We start from the raw sequence: 19,560 nt of genomic DNA on the forward strand, positions 1-19,560 counted from the left end.
TCACAAAGCGAATCTTCAGAGACCAGGTCACACCTGTGCCATGGCTCTGAACTTAGAGATTGCTCTCTAGCTAGGTTACCCAGAACACTCTCTGGAAAGTGCAAAGCAGAGCCCAGTGCCTAAAGACCATGGTCCGGGCGAGCCCTGCAATCATCCCATCAAGTGGGGTCTGGATGAGGTACTTCAAAACCAGACTGAGGAGAGGCCATTTTGAATAGCTGCATTTTTTGCTCAGCTCAGCAATAATGTACCAGGGGTCTTGACTGAATAAACAGACTATGAAAAAGGAAATACTTTTCTCAACAAAACAGAAAAAGAGCATCCAAGCGTCTAGGATACCAGGTAAAAAAAAAAAAACACTGCTAGAATCGACAGCACAAAGGGGAACACGTGACAGGATGTGACACCTGAAAACCCACCGATGGTGTCACTCCCATAGTAATGCCAAGGAAGCTCGCTGATTAAAAGAAGGAGCTTCTGCACACTCTGCAGAAAGCGGGGAGGGCTGGGGAGGTGCTGGGCAGGACAGGGGCAGGTTTATAGAAAGCCAAGCTGAATTTATCAAAAAAAATACCAACAAGGAAGTGCATGGCAGCCGGTCAAATTCAGCTGAAGAGGGAAACCGTTGTCATTAAAGAACAGGAAGCAACTGATTGTCTAGCTTAGTTTAGACTTTCTAAGCCAATCAACTAGCATAATAATGCAGATGATCAAAGTTTTACATATTTAGCATATTAATCATGACCAAAACTTATGTGATTGGAATTCCACTTTAACTTTGAACTGCCCTACTAAAACAAGCAAGCATAAACACAGGCCCAACATAATTTCCGTTGCATTGTAAATCTTATATGCAGGGCTTTTTCCAAAGCAGTTTTAGTAATGAATATAATTTATTGAATATTAGGTTGTTGAGATTAGAGGTTTTTGTTGCATACATTTGCAAGCCGCCAACCTATGTGGCGTGAATTATATATCAATAATTGTGAACACATTGGGGGAATTCAATAAAACTTCTGCAGCACTTTTCTGGCGATAATCCCTCTTTAATATATAACTGCTTGGCTACCAAACTTTTCCGAAAAGAGACTGCAGGGAATACTCTTCTACATGCAGCTAGTGCTCATCCTGCAGCTCTAGTTCGCAATATTCCTTATGCGCAGTATATCAGGCTACAAAGGAACTGTACCCGCGATCAAGATTTTATTTTTGAAGCTCAATCTCTCCGAACACGCCTCCTAGCTAGGGGTTATAGTAAATCCCTGCTACGAAAGGCCTACAACAAAGCTCTTAGACAGTCAAGAAATACCCTTTTGTACGTCCAAAAAGATTGTATGCCAGATAATAATTAATTCAAACTTGAGAATTATCACGCGGTTCTCGTCGCAACATGAGGAGGTATGTGACATTCTCAGTAATCACTGGCATATATTGCAACAAGATTCCATAATCAAAAAACATGTAGGCACGAGGCCCTGGTTAACCTATAGGCGTACTACTTCGTTACGGGACCGCCTGGTATCTAGTCACTATTCCGCAACTTCACAACGCAAAAGGAGGTGCAATGGACTATATCGATGTGGGAACTGCGATTTCTGCCACTGGGTAAACCAGAGTACAGCAATCACACTTCCAAATGGGGAACCTTTTCATTTGAAGTTTAGAGCAGACTGTAGAACGCAAGGCCTAGTTTATCTAATGGTGTGTACTTGGAGCTTTCTATGTTGGAAAGACCATTCGGTGCCTATGGCAGCACATTAAGGATTTATGGGAAAATGCAGACAACGGTCAGTAGACATATTGACCTTTGTCATGCATTTGATGCGACTTGTGTCACGTTTAGTGTCCTGGAAATTATACCCAAAAGATCCACGTGGAGGAAATTGGGACAAACGGATACTACAGAAAGAAACGTTATGGATTGAACGATTGAATGCTACTCAAGCTCCAGGCCTGAACAAGACACAGTTGTATAAATCATTCCTATAAGGAATTATACTATAGGAGCATTGGTTCTCCTCTTTCTCCCCTTTTTTTTTTTGGTTTGTCTACTAATCCCTAGTGCCAGCATGTTCGATACATGGTTTTCATACAAATATGTGCAATATTGGAACTGATATGCATGACACTAGGGGTTTCTCCTTTTATATTATACTATATTGTTATTATATTTTTAGTAATTATTATTTTATTTCTTTATGGTTATTATGGTATTTTGTTTGATGTATGCTGTAAAAACTGCTCCCAGTGTGGTTATTAACCACTTCGCGCCCAGGCCAATTCTGACATTTCTCTCCTACATGTAAAATTCCTATTTTTTTTGCTAGAAAATTACATAGAAACCCCAAACATTATATATGTTTTTTTAGCAAAGACCCTAGAGAATACAATGGCGGTTGTTGCAACTTTTTATCTCGCACTATTTGCGCAGCAATTTTTCAAACACGTTTTTTTCCGAAAAAAAAAAAAAAAAAAAAAAAACAGTAAAGTTTTGCATAATGTGAAAGAGAAGTATACGGCGAGTAAATAGATGCCCAACATGTCACGCTTCAAAATTGCACGCGCTCGTGGAATGGCGCCAAACTTTGGCATTTAAAAATCCCCATAGGCGACGATTTAAAATTTTTTTACTGGTTACATGTTTTGAGTTACAGAGGGAGGTCTAGAGCTAGAATTATTGCTCTCGCTCTAACGTTCGCAGCGATACCTCATGTATGGTTTGAACACCGTTTTCATATGTGGGCGGGACTTGCGTATGCATTCGCTTCTGTGTACAAGCTTTTTTTTATTGTTCATTTTATTCTTATTTTTTTAGTTTGACACTTAAAAAAAGAAATAAAAAATTGATGACTTTTATTCCTATTACAAGGAATGTAAACATCCCTTATAATAGGAATATGGCACGATCGGACATATTTACAGTGAGATATGGGGTCAATAATAAGGCTGGGAAGCATAAAATCCCCCCCCCCCAAAAAAAAAAAAAAAAAGAAGATCCTGGCTTCCTAGCCAAATCGGCGCCGTTAATTTGAATACAGAGGCCGGGCGTGACGTCATAACATCGTGCCCGGCCTCCGAACGATCATAGAGACTCCGGGGACTATCTGGTCCGCCTGAAATCTCTATGGTAACTTCCGGGGGCCGGTGTATCCTGTGACCGACTCACCGATGGAAGCGGTGAGTCGGTACAAGCACCGGAGGGCGGCGGGAGGGAAGGGGCGCCCCCTCCCGCAAGAATGATCAAGCGGCGGAACAGCCGCTATGATCGTTCTTATGGTGCAGGGAATCGCCGGCTGAAAACGCTGATATCTGAATGATGTCTGTGGCCTCAGGCATCATTCAGATATAACCACCGAAAGCCCATGACGTCAATAGACGTAGTATGGGCGCCAAGTGGTTAAATATAGCCCGCTGCATGCAAGGCAATTATAAAAAAAAATTCCTTGAAAAATCCCCCGGGTTTTTTTTTTTTTTTTCTTTCTGTAGGCGGAAAGGAGGACAATATGCGGCCACAAAGCGCCGCCATCATCGGCCTAATAGGCTGGCTAGGCGGCACTATCTAGCTAGGGGATGGATGTACTGTCCCTTGGTTCAGGTTTTCCAGTAGCTGCAGAAGCCTCCGGGTGCTGGAGAGGCGCGGGAGTGGTCGGGCGCCGGGATTTGCTTTGGTGCATGATGGTTGATGAATGGGCGGGCTCTCCTCCCGCTGTCCTCCGACGTCTGCGCCGGCCACTGGAGCCGCCTGCTCCTATCCACAAAACACGGGGTTGCTGACGTCAGTTGATGGGAAGTGGCCGGGTTAGTGAGCGTCACTGCCGCAGTGTGTGGAGTGACGTCACTACCGGGACGGCTGTGCACAAGACGGACGCGGAGGGTCAGCGTTTTTTCACAGAAGCCCGGGCGTGAGACTGAGGAGATCATTGAGGGGCGATTGTCTCTTCCCCCTCTGCCCCAAGGACATTGTGGCAACCTTGGCTGGATTAATTGTAAGGCAATTGTGGGCTCTCATTCGGGTGGTGGTAAAAAATTTTTTTTTTTTTTTTTCGGAAATATATATAATTAAAAAAACTTTTATGACTTACTTGACTACACCTTTCTCTAACACAATATTGGGGTTATCTGTTTATATAAAGGCGGCCCAATATATATTTATATAAAAAAAAAAAAAAAAAATGAATATTAAAATATTACACAATTACTCTACGTGATTACTCTAACACATTTATAAACAACAGTAACTTATTATACATTTGAAGAGCAAATTTATACACAAGGATAGAATAAATTTAATTAAGTAGTTATGTTTATGATATGATCACAGGAAAAAGAAAAAAAACCCACTTTGTACTAAGTAACATTAATTAAAAATTTTATAGAAGCAGATAATATATCATCTATGAAAAATTCTCTTTATAGATATATAAAAAAATAAAATAATCTTGTTTTTTTTGCACAGATTACAGTTTACATAACCCTTCTTCCTTTCTCCTGCCCTATATTTTTTGCTTCCTTTTGGGCTTTTTTACATTATGATACACTGACTACAACACTACTTTACCCCTGTAGAGACGCCTCTCTTTTTTGGTTATCCAAAGGGAATGCAAGTAATTAATTTATAATAATTATTTTTATATTATTTATATTTCTAATTTTAATGTTTTAGAATGTCACACCCGTTCCCATGTTGTCCCAATTCATTAATAGTCCTACAGAAGTTTTGGGGGGCTTGGGGTTTTTTGTTTTTTTTTCACCCTGGGAGCAAGTTTATTATTTTCATCATTTCATTTTTACAAAGTCTTCCTGCGCCAGTCTTTGTGAATTCCAGGGTTTAGGTTTTTCCATCCCAGTTCAACACACAAGAGGCTTCATTCAGTAAATCAGACCACAAATGAAAACACAGCATACCTGATATGCTAGCTTCGCCTTTCCATGCAATGTAGATATAAAGGTTTCCAAAAAGCATACTGTAAAAAACAAAAACAAATCACAACTCACTGGAATATTTTCAATAGCAAGGCATTAGAACAATACAATTTTGCAACCTACAGGATCTGAAAACTATTGCCACTGTTTTTTTGCAGACTAACAAACATTGACTACTTGGTTGTTACACGTTTACGCATTAAAAGACAGGAAGAAGCCATAGATTACCTGAACTGCAGTAGAGCCCAGAAGATACCACTATTCCGTCCAATGGTTTTGTCATCGGAGTTTACAGTCAAACAGGTGCCTTGTGCAGTCCACAGCACTAGGAAAGGGAATAATGAAATTATATAAAAAATGGCCCATGCTGCAAACAAAATGTTTCTAGTAGTCCATAAATACAGGATGCATGGAAAGTATTTATGGAGCAGTCAAAGCATGAACTGGATTTCACTTACAAAAAAAAAAGAAAGAAAATACTTACTGCAGCTTAAATAATGTACATTGTTTGGCCTGTTTTTGAGCGAGCGAGAGAGCGCGCGCGAGAGAGCGAGAGAGCGAGAGAGCGACTAATGTTCAGATACTCTTTTAAAAAAAAAAACAGAGGATCAGAGCTGGATGAGAAATTAGAGAGGGTGCTCCATGTCATTTCCAGATTATTCTACTCCTCAGGCTATATGGACATCACTGTGCTGCCAATCACAACCAGTTGTAGTAAACAAGTAATAGGGAAAGTCCAGCAAATATTAGCATTTGAGGATGAGAGGCATCTGTGGTTACAATGCCATTGATAGCCTCAATCATCTATGACACTACAAACTGCAGTCACCATAGTGGAGTCCTCTGTTACAAGGTAAGGCAAACATACGACAACTGAAAGTGTACAATCTAAGAACATCGGTTTGATGAAAGCATTCCCCACACGTGGACATCATAATACTCTATGAAAAACAGTTTTAAGAAGTAACTCCACTTTTGTTAAGGGGGGGGGGGGGGGCGCACAACATTCCCCTCTGGGTGATGTAGTATGTACATTGCAGGTATTTTAGCAAACTTTGTTGCAGATTCCTACCCTGTGAGTGAGGTTTTTATTAGTGATCAGCTACGGCACCTGCAGGGTTCTAATGAGGAAAGTGGCAAGGTCTGAATTCCTTTAGTTGCGATTAACCCTTTAGGAGCATCTACCTAAATCTGAAATCAAAACCCAGAATAGAATGGTCATATAAATGAATTTTGTGACTTTATATGGAGACAATGACTAATAAAGTACATATGTCTCCAGCCCTGTTGCTTGGAGAAAAAGGGGAACATGAGAATAAAGAAGTTTGTGGGACTTTATATGAAACACACCACTGGAATAAAATAAATCATTTAATATTAAATTACATATTTAAAATGATACATGTGGGCATACATGCAAAACAAGAAAATGCATCCCAGTAAATGGCATAAAAAAATAAAACAAACATGATTGGTTAATCATATCATGGTAAAAATTGTAGCATAATACATAAATACACCCGCATTGAAAGGTGGGAGTTGCATGATAGAAGCATAAATGCTGTGAGATTGTATCAATGAAATCAACGCATTTCGTGTAGAGATACAGAGTACAGAGCTATGAGCTATGATATAGACACACACACACACACACACACACACACACACACACACACACACACACACATATATATATATATTTCTCCTTTAGTCGACTGTACCCTCCCCCCCAATTCCCTATTTCACCTTATTCCTATATAATAGCAGTTTTATATGTACTCATTTCATTCCAATGTTGACTTTCTTACCTAATGTTCCATATTAATATACTCATCAGATCAGACACTAACCACCAATGCCAGATGTTTCCAAATGTCTTAAGACATCTATGTTTAAAAGGTCAGTTCCTCTCGTCTCAAATTAGTCTTAATTGCTTTAATCCATTGATATGTCTTTCTTGATTGGAAAGCATCATTATCATAGCGTTGGCTAAGAAACAGAATGCCTACCTTTTTCCACAACTCAAAATTTTTACGTTTCGCCACTTCAGGCAGTTTATTATTGCCAGTGCAGTGGCATTGGCAGACTGAACCCTGATAGGGCAGCCCTGAAGCTCCACCGTCCAGGACCATAGGGCCAGATGTACTGCCTGTAATTCCAGGACGTTGATGGGCAGGATCGGTTCTGTCCCTGACCAGTTCCCATGAGCTGTGAGGCCTTTTAGGGTCACTCCCCAGCCTGAGAGACTGGCATCTGTAGTCAGTACTCTCCAAATTACTGGGAGAAAGGATTTTCCCTTTTGCAGGTTCTGATCCTGCAACCAGTTTAGGTTTAAGTATGCCTGAGGAGACAAGCATATTGGATAATCCAGGGTCTTTCCTCTTCCGGTCCAGGCCAACAAGATGTCTTTCTGTAAAAGCTTGGCTGACCAGTTCTTAAGCCATAAAAGTCTGTGCATATGTACAGACGAGAGAGCCAAACTAGAAAAACTGCTGTATTGAATCCTTTAAGGCGTCAATAGCAAAATACAGCGCTCGAGAAACGTCCGTCTTACTTTCAGGCAGATCATCCTCCTGGCCCCATCAGTGCGTTTGACCTGATCCTTTACTGACTGGCAGATACCAATTGCTGCAACAGCTGGCTGAATAGCTGAACTAGCCAAAGAAAAAAGGAAGCCTTTAATAACAACTCCTATTTCTTGTCAACACGGTCTTTCAAACCCTGTGCGTCATCTACTGGACAAGTTACGTTCTTGTTTAAGGAAGAGTCTGCTGCATCTACTGCGGGCATGCTCTATGTCTTAATGAACTTTTCATCCATGGAATATAAAAAGGGAAAACCTCTTCTTAGGAGGAACAAAAAATCCTGTCAGGATGTTCCCAATCAGCATACACCGCCTGTTCCAACAGGGGGTGTAACGGGAAAGCCTGTGCAGCCTGAAGAGACCTCAGAGATCCCAAAGAGGACCCTGGGGGACTCAGTCACCTCTGCCAGAGGCAACTTAAATGGCAGAACAAACCTTTTCGGTCAGAGTCAGGATCAAAAGCCTCTGTGACTGAAAGGCAGACATTAACGGAATATCTTCTTGTCCAGATTGCTCAGAAGTAGACTCATCTGCCAGGCCCGCCACAGAGTCCTGAGCTTGAACCTCAACCCATTCCTGCTCCAGACTAGGAGGCTCCAGGGAGGGGGATCTGTCATGCTTCCTGCTACCCTGCGGGAGGGAGGCAATCATGCCAGAAATCCTGTGCTCTAACCTGGCTAGGGCCAAGGACAGTTCATCCTTAGTGATAAAGGGTGAAGCAGCAGCGTTGACTGTATGCACAATACCAGAAAGACGCAGCGGCGTAGATTGCCCAGAAGCATCTGGTCTTTCAGGGGATATGACTAGGTTCATCAGGAACTACTGACGACATTGGGTGCCTTTCCCTATAGTGTTAGTGCTGCTTCTCTTTTTTGAAGACATTTACCCGCCACAAAAAGAGAGAGTACTTGGGTGTAGTATTAAAACAACTCAGAAGGGAGACCCTTTAATAGGGCTCCCAAGCCCCTATGTAACAATCCTGCTAAGTACCTTTAGCCTGCCAAGCAACACTTGGTGACTCGCGTGACCCAGCAAGGAAAGAATGAACTGTTGCAAGTGTCTGTCCAGAGCCTGCTATGTGTCCCACAGCTGCCTTCTGGAAGCACTGCATGCTTGGCCTATGCAGCTTAAATAAGCTGTGTGTGCGCTGCGTGCATGGTCCCGGCGAACAGGCGTGGTTTTTGCATATGACATGAATCCTTGTGCGCCCAGATAAAGGCTACTGCGCATGTGCGGCGACGCCTCGTGCGCCATGGTGCCAAACAACTGCTAAGTCTAGTGGTGCTTTTGCAAATGCATGTGCGCCATGGCCGCCAAACAACAACTGCTGAACACAGCGGCACTCTTGCGAACGCACATGCGCCCTGGTGAACCAAGGCAAAATGGCGCACCTTCGTGTTCCATCATACAGGTAAGAAACAGCCAGACACAAGAAAAAAAAAAAAAGGGGGGGGGGAGGGTACACTTAGCAAACACCCACAGCTAGCCTTAAAATCCCCCATATGGTCACCCCACATAGGTGTCAAGCCTCTAGCTAGCTTGACTGATTGTTACAGTAACTGGGACACCCCACAATAATGGTAAAGAGGTTTCACTTACCCACCCAGGCACAGGGTAGCTTATAAACTAAGATCCCAATCTTCACCCTTCATGGCGAGTTCTGCCGCGTACACACGTAGCCAACTATCCAGCGGACTTCCCGCCGGACTTTCCGAACGAGCTACTTGCCCACACACGGCACTTTTTCAGCGAACTAATACGGCGTACTAAGTCCGCCGGACTATCCGCCGTACTTTAGAAATGAACAGACTCGCCCACACACGCGGAGGAAAGTCCGCTCATTTTGAGCGCGTCTCCAGGTAGCCGGGGCCAGATAAGGAGGCGTCGCTGGCCCCGTCACCTGGTATGGACTTAAAGGGGAATCCCTACGCCAAAAAAAATAAATAAATTGGTGTGGCGTACCCGGCCAGCCAGGAAAGGGGGTGGGGACGAGCGAGCCGTGCCAGGGGGTGCCTTGGGAAAGGGGGGGGGCGCTCAGCCCCCCCCACCGCAAAGCACCTTGTCCCCCGATTGGAGTGCAAAAATACTTTTAGTCCGCCGGACTTTTGGGTAAAAAAAAAAAGTCTGACAGAGGCTACACACGGGCGGATTGTCCGGCGGACTTGAGTTTGCCGGACTTGTCCCACCGGATTGTTTGATCGTGTGTACGCAGCATTCCTGTCACTTGAGGAGCTTCAAGGACTAGGTACCCTTTTCATGTTTAGGGTCCACTCCCTTGGACCTGTACAGCACCCTGCAGGAATGCCTTAGAGCTGTGGTATCCAGGATTCCACTTCGCAGGGTCCATCGCATGGAGGCGGCATTACAGGCAAAATCTCACAGGATCTTGAGTTTTCTTTGCGAGGCTCGGGTACCATTTATCTAAGGCTGCTTTCACACTGCAGCGGGGGCGGCGTCGGCGGTAAAGTGTCGCTATTTTTAGCGGCGCTTTACCGTCGTTTTAGCGGCAGCGGCTGCAGCGGCGCTTTGCCGGCGGTATTGCCGCGGTGTCCCATTGATTTCAATGGGTAGGAGCGGTTTAGGAGCGGTGAATACACCGCTCCTTCACCGCTGCAAAGATGCGGCTGGCAGGACTTTTTTCACCGTCCTGCCAGCGCATCGTTCCAGTGTGAAAGCCCTCCAGCTTTCACACTGGAGTTAAAGGGGCCGTTTTTTTTCAGGCGTTACACAGGCGCTATTTTTAGCGCTGTAACGCCTGAATACCGCCCCAGTGTAAAAGTAGCCTAAGCATATACAGCCTGTGTCAAATGGATCCAATCGGTCAATCCCTTGATTTAAGAAACTTTTGTGAGATTAGAGACCTGGAGCTCAGAAAGCTCACACAAACCGTGCCATCCACCTTGCAGACACTGGTTAAAAAAAAAAAAAAAAAAAAAACACTGAAGTGCTTCCTGTATGGGAGGGGTTATATAGGGATCACTTCCTGTCTGAAGACCTTTGGTCTACCAGTGTCCATTTACCTGGAGATAGAATATAACCCAGTTGAATATTAGCCCGACTCTGTGCCCCATGATGTATGAAAAAGATAGAATGGTACTGAAGGATAGACACCCATGCTTCAAAAAGGTCCTGGCGTTAGTGCACATCCCATGCATCATTTGGTGCCAGAACAAGCACCAGATGACATATCTTTGTCTGCCTCGGCCTATCATACAGGGGAGCTACCCAGATAAACGCATGTTAATTAGCATTCGGCTTTCTATTTTTTCCAATGCATTGTGGGACTTTGGAGTGTCCTCTGTGTATTTTTTTTATTAAAAAACGCCCATAAACACACTAGTACAAAACACTGTTAAAAGCACGTTTTTCAACCATCATGAGGAATGAGGAATTAAAAATAAAAAAAAAAAGTCATCCAGAAAAAAAAAAAAAAAAAGAAAGAAAGAGTCAGCCGAACAGCGCCTGCATCCAATCCACCACAGTGGGAGATTTGTCCATCCACACTCTGTAGCATAGATGGAGAAATTTGTTAAGATTTTTTTCATTCATCAAAAAAAATTAAAATAAATAAATAAAAATAAAAAAGAAGGATGGTCGCTTTAAGGTTGGAGAAGCATATATATTACGGTAAGTAAAAGCAGAAAAGTCTCACCAGCAGCAGCTATCCCGATTAAAACAGATAACGTATAAAATGACCAGGTGTATGGCTGGATGAACATTGCAATATAGGCACTAAAAGAAAAAAAACAGAAGTCGTCAGTGTGATTAAATAATGCATGTTGTCATGTTTGGCTCCTACCATATGCAGCGAGGTGTTCCAACGTTATGGGAAAGCATACAACTATTTCAGAATTAAATACATGAGATAAGACAATGGAAAAGGAAAAAGATCCATACATACATAAAAAATACACACACATACACACACGCTGTAATACCCATTAACATGATAGTCATTTTTAAATCCTTGTACAGTGAAATTGTTTACAATATACAGACAGTACAATTTCATATGTTGCAATCAGCGTCCTTGATAAATGAGTGCTACAAAAGGTCAAACACATTACAGTTTGATTGACCAAAACTGGGGGTTGTACAATCTAAAATCAGATTGTAATGTGTATGGCCAAATTAATTCTGCATACTGACAGACACAAACAGATTATCTGACCACCAAAAGATCTTTCATACAAAAGCCTAACCAGGTTCTGCTGGGGGGCAGTCCGCAAGAGTAATTTTGGTTTTGAATCACAGAGTGTGGCCTTAACCCACAGGGAAGTTTATACAGTTAACCACTTGAGACCCGCGCTATAGCGGAATGACGGCTACAGCGCAGACCTCCTTTGCCGGGACGATGTCTATTGACGTCGTCCCGTGCACGAGCGGCCTGCGCGCTCTGTGATCGGCGAGTATGAGACTCACCTGATCACTGATCCGAGCAAGGGGTCGATCCCGACCCCTTATCACGTGATCAGCTGTCAGCCAATGACAGCTGATCATTTGATACAACGGAGCCGGTAATCGGCTATTATTCCTCCTCGCACTGACAGCGCGAGGATAAAAAAAAAAAAAAGAGCCGATCACCGGCGGCCCTGATCGGGACATCAGTCCCGATCACGGCCAGCCCTGCCAGTGCCCACCTGCCCCCTGTCAGTGCCACCCAGCACTGCCCATAGTGCCACCCAGCAGTGCCCACAGTCTGCCTCAACAAAGGTGCTGCACCCCAGTGCCACATATCCGTGCCCATCAGTCCCATCTATCAGTGCCCCTTAGTGCCACCCATCCGTGCCATCTTATCTGTGCCCATCTTTGCCCATCCGTGCCGCCCATCCGTGCCACCCCATCAGCGCACTTCAATGAAAGAGAAAAATGACCTGTTTGCAAAATTTTATAACAAAACTATTAAACATGATTTTATTTTTTTTTGCATCTTTTTTTGTTTGTTTAGCAAAAAATAAAACTCCCAGCTGTAATTAAATACCACCAAAAGAAATCTCTATTTGTGGGAAAAAATATATAAAAATTTCATTTGGGTACAGTGTTGTATGCCCGCGCAATTGTCATTCAAAGTGCATCAGCGCTGAAAGCTGAAAATTGGTCTGGGCAGGAGGGGGGGGGGGGGGGTTTAAGATGCCCAGTAAGCAAGTGGTTAAACATGACTAAAAACAGTAGGATCAGGCAGAAGCACATTTTGAAACAGATTCAGCAGTCAAAGCAAGTAAAGTTACCACACTTGGGGTGCATTTGTCAAACTTTCTCTGGAGTACATCACAATAGTAAGACCCCCTTATTAGCAATATATTCAGAAAGAGAACAGAAGACATACATGCCTGAGAAGGTGGCAGCCCAGTTCAGCATGCACCAGCCTCAGCGCTCATGGAATTAAGAGAAAGAAAGAAACAACTGCCAGGACAGTCACTGGCTCTCTGCTCAGTGAAGACAGAGAACCAAGCGATCAGCAGTCTCTGATCACTCATTTCTCAGTATTACCAGCAGTGGGAGACAGATGCAGCATCCACCTAGGCAAATAAATTATAGATTTTATATGTTTCATGGTTGATTCCACTACAGAGAATTCTAATTGAATACAGTTGTAATATTTAAAAAGAGCAGATACTCACCTATAAAATAAACCACTCGCAAACATTGAAAGTTGACAGCCAATCAAGGCAACTACAGAAGGAGCTATAAGATTGGAAGCTGAAAACACTCCATATATGATGGCCATGCTGTGAACAAAAACACAAATATGTCTTGAGTATGCAGTAGCATTCTAAAAACAGACTACAGTAGTCATCTTAAATTACAATATTTATATAAAAAAGGAAGAAGAAATCTACTTCCTCCCCAGTGCACCAATTTTAGCATGCATCACAATGTAAAAACCTGTTCCCCCAGAAGCTTCTCTGTGTGGTCATGTGACTGCAAAATTATTGCTCCTGTGTGTTCATGAGCAGCTGTGGCTGGTAAAGGAAGGAGTTTAACAACATAGTTACACCGAAGAGCCAGAACTTTGCAGTCATGTGACTGCATAAAAAATAAATAAATAAAAACCCGGGAAAAAAAAGTGGCATTTACATTGTGTTATATGATGAAATGTAGACCGGATACTGGGGGAAGAAGCATTTTAAAGTAGGTTTATTTGCCTCTCCTACTTGTACTGTTGCATTTGACATCATCTGAAATGCTACAGAAATCGTTTAAAATTCATTGACAGGTGAATTTAACCACTAGCTGACCAGCTGCCGCAGTTGTACTGCGACAACATGGCTCGGCTGCGCGAATCGCCATTATGCTACGTCGGTAACATAAAGGGCCACTAGGGGGGCACTTGCTCGCCACCCGAGCTGATGCAAGTGCCCAGCAGTCTCGATCACGGCCAGGCTCCCGCGATCGCTCGGGCATACGGAGAACCGGGAGCAGTTTGTGTAAACACACAGTTTCCGGTTCTCTGAGCAGTGAGCTGACAGATCGTCTGTTCAGAGTATGAGTATGAACAGCGATCTGTTAGTTTCCCTGCACAGTCCCACCCCCCCTTCAGGTAGAACACTCCCTAGGACACATTAACCCCATCAATGCCCACTAGTGTTAACCCCCTCACTGCCAGTGACATTTTTACAGTAATCAATGCATTTTTATTCGCACTGATCGCTGTATTAATGCCAATGGTCCCAAAATGTGTCAAAATTCCCCCGTGTCCACCATAATGTCGCAGTCATGATTAAAAAAAAAAAAAAAATGTTTTTATAAAAATGCCATAAAAACTATCCCCTATTTTGTAGACGCTATAACTTTTGCACAAACCAAACAATATATGCTTATTGCTTATGCGCTATAGCATTAAAAATAGCGCCTGTAAAGCGCCCTAAAACAGCTGCTCCATTCACTCCAGTGTGAAAGCCCATCAGAAAAAGTCCTGCCAGCAGCTTCTTTGGAGCGGTGAAAGAGGTGAACTCACTGCTCCTTCCCATTGAAATCAATGGGGCAGCACTGTCATACCACTGCACTGCGGCAGCGTTTTAAGGGTGGAGTTAACCCCTTTTTGGCCGCTAGCGGGGGTTAAAACCACCCCACTAGCAGCCGAATAGCGCCGCTAAAACTACGGTAAAGCGGAGCTAAAAATAGGTCTTAATGGCTTAAATGATCATTTCCTTTACTATACATTTTTTTTTTTTTTTTTACTTATTTTATTCATTTATATAATAATTTAACACCAAGAACATAGCAATAACAGAAATGACAGTATAAAAAAATAGCAATTATGAAAAAAATACTTTCTTCATGACATAAAATGTTACAATATAGTACTTATATCCACTAATTATCCAAAAATAGAAAAAAAAAAATTTACAAAAGAAAGGGGGGGGGGGGGGGGAGGAAAGAAAAGAAAAAAAGAAGAAGAAAAAAGAAAAAACTGTGAAAAATATAAATACGTCCCAATCCCCCCTTAAGGGGGATACCCCCCCCCCTCCTCTAGCCAGGATTTCCACATTCTGATAATATTTCCCATAAGTATCCTGTCGAGTATACATCACTCTCTCATTTCCCACTACTAAATTGACTGTATCGACCCAACTCTGCAGCAGCGGGGGGGGTATGTGCCTGCCATTTCTGTGTAATCATTTTTCTTGCCTGAAAAAGGCATCTCAAAACTGGCTCCAGAGTTTCTTTCGGAGCTCTGCCCCTCTCCACACTTCCCAGTAAGCAGATCTTAGCCGTTGGTTCCAGGGTAGCGTTAAAGATTTTATTTATACTGTCTACTACTTCAATCCAATACTTAAATAGCTTTGGGCATCTCCAAAGCATGTGGATGAAATCCCCTGATGCTCCGCATCTAGGACAATGATCATCTTGTTTCCATCCAAAACTAAAACATTTTTGCTGGAGTGTAGTATACCTTACTATACATTTCAGATGGTGTCCTTTTTAGATGACATTTTACATACCTTGTGTAACCACTGCCACGGAATTCTGTGTTATTTAAACTGGAGATAACAGTTTGCTGTGAGGAAGCAAGAAAAACAAAAATTATACAGGAGGTTAAAATACAAACAGAACATGTTCATTCTGCACAAGTCTCATATCACTAAGCTGTCGGGAGCCACTTTGAATTTCAACGTCTTGGTCTATTGTTTCTCGCTTCCTTATAACAGTAACACAATCAGTTCAAATCTATTTTTTTTAGAAATTTTTCAAAACCAATTCTTTTTAAAATCAATTCCTACTAATAAATCTATGCAACAACCATACACAGAGTGACCTCAGCCTTCAAAGTGATTGAAGGTCAGCCTAACTAATCTCATTCCTGATGAACCTGACAGCCATCTCCCGCCCACGATCCCTCAATTGGGGAAAAAAAAAAAAAAAGAACACGCACGCACACACGCGCGCACGTACGGAACCTTGTCGGCCTTATAGCTGCTGCATCCAAACTAGATGGACCTGCTGTTCGGGTATTTTGATAGCCAGTGTTGCTGAGTGCCAGAATACAATGGCTGCAGCTGGAGATTTATCCATCTACACTGTGTAATGTGTATGGCCAGCTTTAGCTTCAATGTCATCTCAATCTGTATTGATAATCAAATGCCTTTATCTTACAATTAGATATTTAATACTACTTTTTATTTTCTTAATAGTATCTAAAATCCTATACCCCTGTCCTATAACCTGCCCTTCACATTACATTTCAGCTATGACCAGATTTCCAATCCTCCAAGAAAGTTATAGCAAAAAAAAAAAAAAAAAAAAAAGGCTGCTTAGTGACTTGCGATTTCACCAACAGATGCGAAGACCAATCTCTGAATTAGAATGCCAGCAGGATGCAGGTTTTAGAAGACTGTAAAAGTCAACATGACAAAGTTCAGGCTGTCACAAGGGTTTACTAAAGAGATTGAAGCTGCTATTCCAGCACTTTTGTGTTAAACTGGTGAATCTTCTTGCTTGCCGATTTGAGGTATCCAGAGGACAATTATCTCCCCTCATCCCCATCTGTTCTTCAGAAAAGTATTAAGAAATGCAAAGTCTAGTTCCTATTAAACGCTATACTAATGGAGAACAGCAGAGTTCCAGCATGAAGGCCTTACACCCACACAGAAAAGAGCAACAATGCTAGTTATACATAGGACTTCTGGAGAACATATTTTTTCTGTCTTGGTTATGTTTAATTTAAATGAAAAATTATAACTGGACATTTGCATGATGGGGAAAAAAAAATAAAAAAAACACCACACCCACACAAAACACACAACTGGGTGTTTGTTTCTTTATACAATACTGACAAGGTAAGACTTAAAGCATTTGTTAACACATACATATATCCCCCGGAGCTGCTGGTTATTGTTGGGCTTACAGTTACCTTCCTTGTGAAACATCTAGGGGATGTCCCGTGGTAGATGGCCCAGTAACTTGAGACTGACAATAGATCTACTTGAATGGATTTATTTGCAAAAACTCAAACCATTGAACAGTCTTTCAACTTGGGATCAGAGGGTTGGAAAAGGTAGTTCAGGTACTCTCAATGTCAAAGTCCAAAAACATTAAAGAACGTGCTTACTTTGACTGCATCCAGAGAATAGCCATTCACAGCTGGATGAACACTCAGGTTGGACAGTCCCTCTCTTACAAGGCCTAACAGACAAGGTGCTTAACTCAGGAACAAAGTCTTTATCACAGACGTTGTTGCAGAACACGTAGGGAAACTAAGCTGTAGAAAACGTGTGGGATACCTGGATCTTTCAGCCTGCTTGGCGATATCCACAAGACTGGATTCTTTCAGTAACTTCAGCCCTTCCAGGCTCTTGTTAAGAAAACCAATCCGTACCTGGTGTTCTTCTAAAGAGTCCTCCCCTGGAATGCTCAAAGAACAATTGGTCTCTCCCGAACCGGAGACGGCACCCAACCACCTCAGAATCCTCCTTTTAGTTTCCTTGCCCTGGGTTAGCCAGCTCCGAGGCATCAAAGTCGGGTGGATCCGCACCCCAGGCCATAGCCTTCCTGGGGGCTGGTCAGGAGGACCAGGACCAAGTAGTCAGCACATCATACTGGACTGGAACCCCCGAACCATGTGACGTCTGCATCTTAAATACCCTCTCTCGGAGGGCACAGCGAGAGGGCCACTCCCACTGACCTGGGTCCGAAAGAGAGCAACTTAAGCGCCTGACCAGACCATAGTTCCACGCCTGACACCCAAGAGAGAGCCCCCTGTGGCCAGGCTGAACATCTCACAGTCCAGTCAGACTGATAAAGAAGTCTAATTTAGGAAAATAGACCAAAACCAAACTGTAGTTTGGGTAAAGTTTAATTTTGAAAAAACACATGCACGTGCTCTTCAGGAGCCCACCACTATATATATATATATATATATATATATATATATATATATATATATATATATATATATATATATATATATATATATATATATATATATATATATATATATAGTGGCAGCACGCAGGTAAAATCACCTGGTTGTATTCAGGATGGGAAATATGTGTGTCCTAGATTCAGGCTTTATGCAGACTTTTACAATTATAGGGGAAGAGTTAATGAGCCCAGCTGTAGTAAGTGGGCTCATTAAGACCTCTACAAAAAACCCCAGCATGCATAGGGAGATGCTCCATCCTGGAACCAGTTTTGTGTGTATAGACTGGGGAGTCTGAGATCTGTTCTGTGCGGTGAGTTAACGCCTGTGTGGCAAACCCCTACAATAGAGACAGGGACTGGGGCAGCACAAGGCTGCACCCAGTTGTTAGACAGGGAGTCTACGTGTGTAGTTAGAGGTCAAGCTGACCAGGATTTATTTTCTTGTTTTATTTTGTTTGGCTGTTATATGTATCACTGCATGTAGCCTAAATAAACCGGACCTTTTGTTTTTTGCCCCTACACCGCTGTGCCTGACTTTGTGTTGTGAACCCATCCAGGGGGTCACACACACCCGCTACCGAGCGAACCCCCTCACAATATATACATACATACATACATACATACATACACACACACACACACACACACACACACACACACAGTGGGGATGGAAAGTATCCAGACCCCCTTACATTTTTCACTGTTATATTGCAGCCATTTGCTAAAATCATTTAAAGTTAATTTTTTTCCCTCATTAATGTACACACAGCACTCCATACTGACAGAAAAACACAGAAATGTTGACATTTTTGCAGATTAAAAAAAAAAAAAAAAAAAAACTGAAATATCACCCAAGTATTCAGACCCTTTTCTCAGCATTTAGTAGAAGCACCCTTTTGATCTAATACAGCCATGAGTGTTTTTGGGAAAGATGCAACAAGTTTTTCACACCTGGATTTGGGGATCCTCTGCCATTCCTCCTTGCAGATCCTCTCCAGTTCTGTCAGGTTGGATGGTAAACATTGGTGGACAGCAATTTTTAGGTAAATCTTCGGGCCAGTCTGAGGTCCTGAGCACTCTGGAGAAGGTTTTAGTCCAGGATATCCCTGTGCTTGGCCGCATTCATCTTTCCCTCGATTGCAACCAGTCGTCCTCTCCCTGCAGCTGAAAAACCCCCCCACAGCATGATGCTGCCACCACCATGCTTCACTGTTGGGACTGTATTGGACAGGGGATGAGCAGTGCCTGGTTTTCTCCACACATACCGCTTAGAATTGAGGCCAAAAAGTTCTCTCTTGGTGTCATCAGACCAAAGAATCTTATTTCTCACTATCTTGGAGTCCTTCATGTGTTTCTTAAAGCAAACTCCATGCGGAGTTTCATGTGTCTTGCACAGAGGAGAGGCTTCCATCGGGCCACTCTGCCATACAGCCCCGACTGGTGGAGGGCTGCAGTGATGGTTGACTTTCTACAGCTTTCTCCCATCTCCCGACCATCTCTGGAGCTCAGCCACAGTGATCTTTGGGTTCTTTACATCTCTCACCAAGGCTCTTCTCCCCCGATAGCTCAGTTTGGCCAGACGGCCAGCTCTAGGAAGGGTTCTGGTCTCCCCAAACGTCTTCCATTTAAGGATTATGGAGGCCACTGTGCTCTTAGGAACCTTAAGTGCAAAAGATTTTTTTTTTAAC

At 42.8% G+C, this 19,560-nt stretch overlaps 1 protein-coding gene across 1 annotated transcript in view; it reads right to left on the reverse strand.

Moving 5' to 3' along the window:
* MFSD11 (major facilitator superfamily domain containing 11) overlaps positions 1 to 19,560 on the reverse strand; it is a 93,316-nt gene that overhangs the window by 51,286 nt on the left and 22,470 nt on the right. Inside the window, exons 3-7 of the mRNA XM_077459279.1 lie at positions 15,454 to 15,509; positions 13,129 to 13,236; positions 11,160 to 11,239; positions 5,152 to 5,248; positions 4,906 to 4,964 (exon numbers count right to left, since the gene is read on the reverse strand). Of these exons, the coding sequence (XP_077315405.1) occupies positions 4,906 to 4,964; positions 5,152 to 5,248; positions 11,160 to 11,239; positions 13,129 to 13,236; positions 15,454 to 15,509 (400 nt within the window). The remainder of the gene's footprint in view (positions 1 to 4,905; positions 4,965 to 5,151; positions 5,249 to 11,159; positions 11,240 to 13,128; positions 13,237 to 15,453; positions 15,510 to 19,560) is intronic.

This window comes from Lithobates pipiens, unplaced genomic scaffold (genome assembly GCF_037356315.1).
Source record: "Lithobates pipiens isolate NorthernLeopardFrog02 unplaced genomic scaffold, aLitPip1_a1.2 Scaffold_28, whole genome shotgun sequence".
Lineage (NCBI taxonomy): Eukaryota > Metazoa > Chordata > Amphibia > Anura > Ranidae > Lithobates > Lithobates pipiens.